General features: G+C 38.0%; 1 protein-coding gene across 3 annotated transcripts in view; it reads left to right on the plus strand.

Moving 5' to 3' along the window:
* Positions 1-1,196, plus strand: part of LOC107567475 (protein FAM13B-like) — a 55,425-nt gene that overhangs the window by 14,142 nt on the left and 40,087 nt on the right. For all 3 annotated transcript variants that reach the window (XM_016253167.1, XM_016253169.1, XM_016253168.1), the window contains exon 6: positions 377-521. In XM_016253167.1, the coding sequence (XP_016108653.1) occupies positions 377-521 (145 nt within the window). The remainder of the gene's footprint in view (positions 1-376; positions 522-1,196) is intronic.

The raw sequence follows: 1,196 nt of genomic DNA on the forward strand, positions 1-1,196 counted from the left end.
GTCAATCCTACATACAGCACCTTTAATATTGGAAGGAAAAAAGCGTTCTGTGTGAACAGCCACTTATGCTCACAAAACGGAATATTAATAACTGTTACGGCATAAGTTTTCAAAACCCAAGCACTCTTTTCATGTTTGCCATTGTTAAATCAGACAGACAGTCTTGCCCCAAACTCACACTAATGGTTTAGTTAATGCTTTAGAGTCCAGATGGTTGGATGCTCAGACAAACAGAGCAATATTTTGATAGCACCAAAAAGTTTGAGGAAATCAGTCTACAGACATTATAAGCTGTAATAGAAGAAAGTATTTTAACATCACGAACAGCAAAGTGACACACTCCTTTAAACTGATTCCCCTCCTATATGTTCTGCAGTTTAGACACAGATGTGGAGGATCTGAGAGAGCAGGAGTCGGTCAGCCGTATTCTGGCAGAACTGCTGGAGAACCAGGAGGAGTTCTTTGACTCGGAGGACGACGACATCTCCAACACCAATGACTACAGCTCCATTAATGACCAGGTGAACTTTCTTTCAACAGTGCTGTTATTGAAATTAGTGCTGCTTATCTGTATTTGCACAGGATACTGTGAAAATCTGATGCTATTTCGTCAAAGCCCTGAAAAGTTAATGACAAGGATGTACCATTCAATCGACCCCTGATCTCTGCTGGATGATATTGTAAATCGCTGCATGCATCACACATACACAGACACTAATAATGAATGAGATTTTTCTCAGCGCTCTGCATATGATAGTGGCCCCTGGAAGCAAATTGTTGGATTCAGATGTTTGTAGCCTGTTTATTTTGAAAATAAATGAAATGCATATAATTTGTATCATGTCCATTTTCAAATGTAATTATAGTAATTTGGCTGAAGCACTGTCCAATTAGAGATAAAAATTTAAATGCAAACAGATGTAGCAGTGCATTAAAAAACAAATGCATTTGTGATGGTAAATCTGAATATACTTAAAAGGATTATGTTGCATATGCATCAGCTGGAATGCCGCTCTCTCGTGAACACGCATACAACAGTTAGTGGAAGCAGTGTCAAACTGGAAAATAGTGTTGATAATGCAAGAAGACAATAGTAAACACTCAATTTTTCAGTTAAAGTCAGTTCATTATTGATTTAGTGATGTCATCGTCCAGCTCAGTTCATTTCAAATAGTGTCTGTGCAATCAAGTCGACA

This window comes from Sinocyclocheilus grahami, unplaced genomic scaffold, assembly GCF_001515645.1.
Source record: "Sinocyclocheilus grahami isolate Dianchi unplaced genomic scaffold, SAMN03320097.WGS_v1.1 scaffold1162.1, whole genome shotgun sequence".
NCBI classification, from domain to species: Eukaryota; Metazoa; Chordata; class Actinopteri; order Cypriniformes; family Cyprinidae; genus Sinocyclocheilus; species Sinocyclocheilus grahami.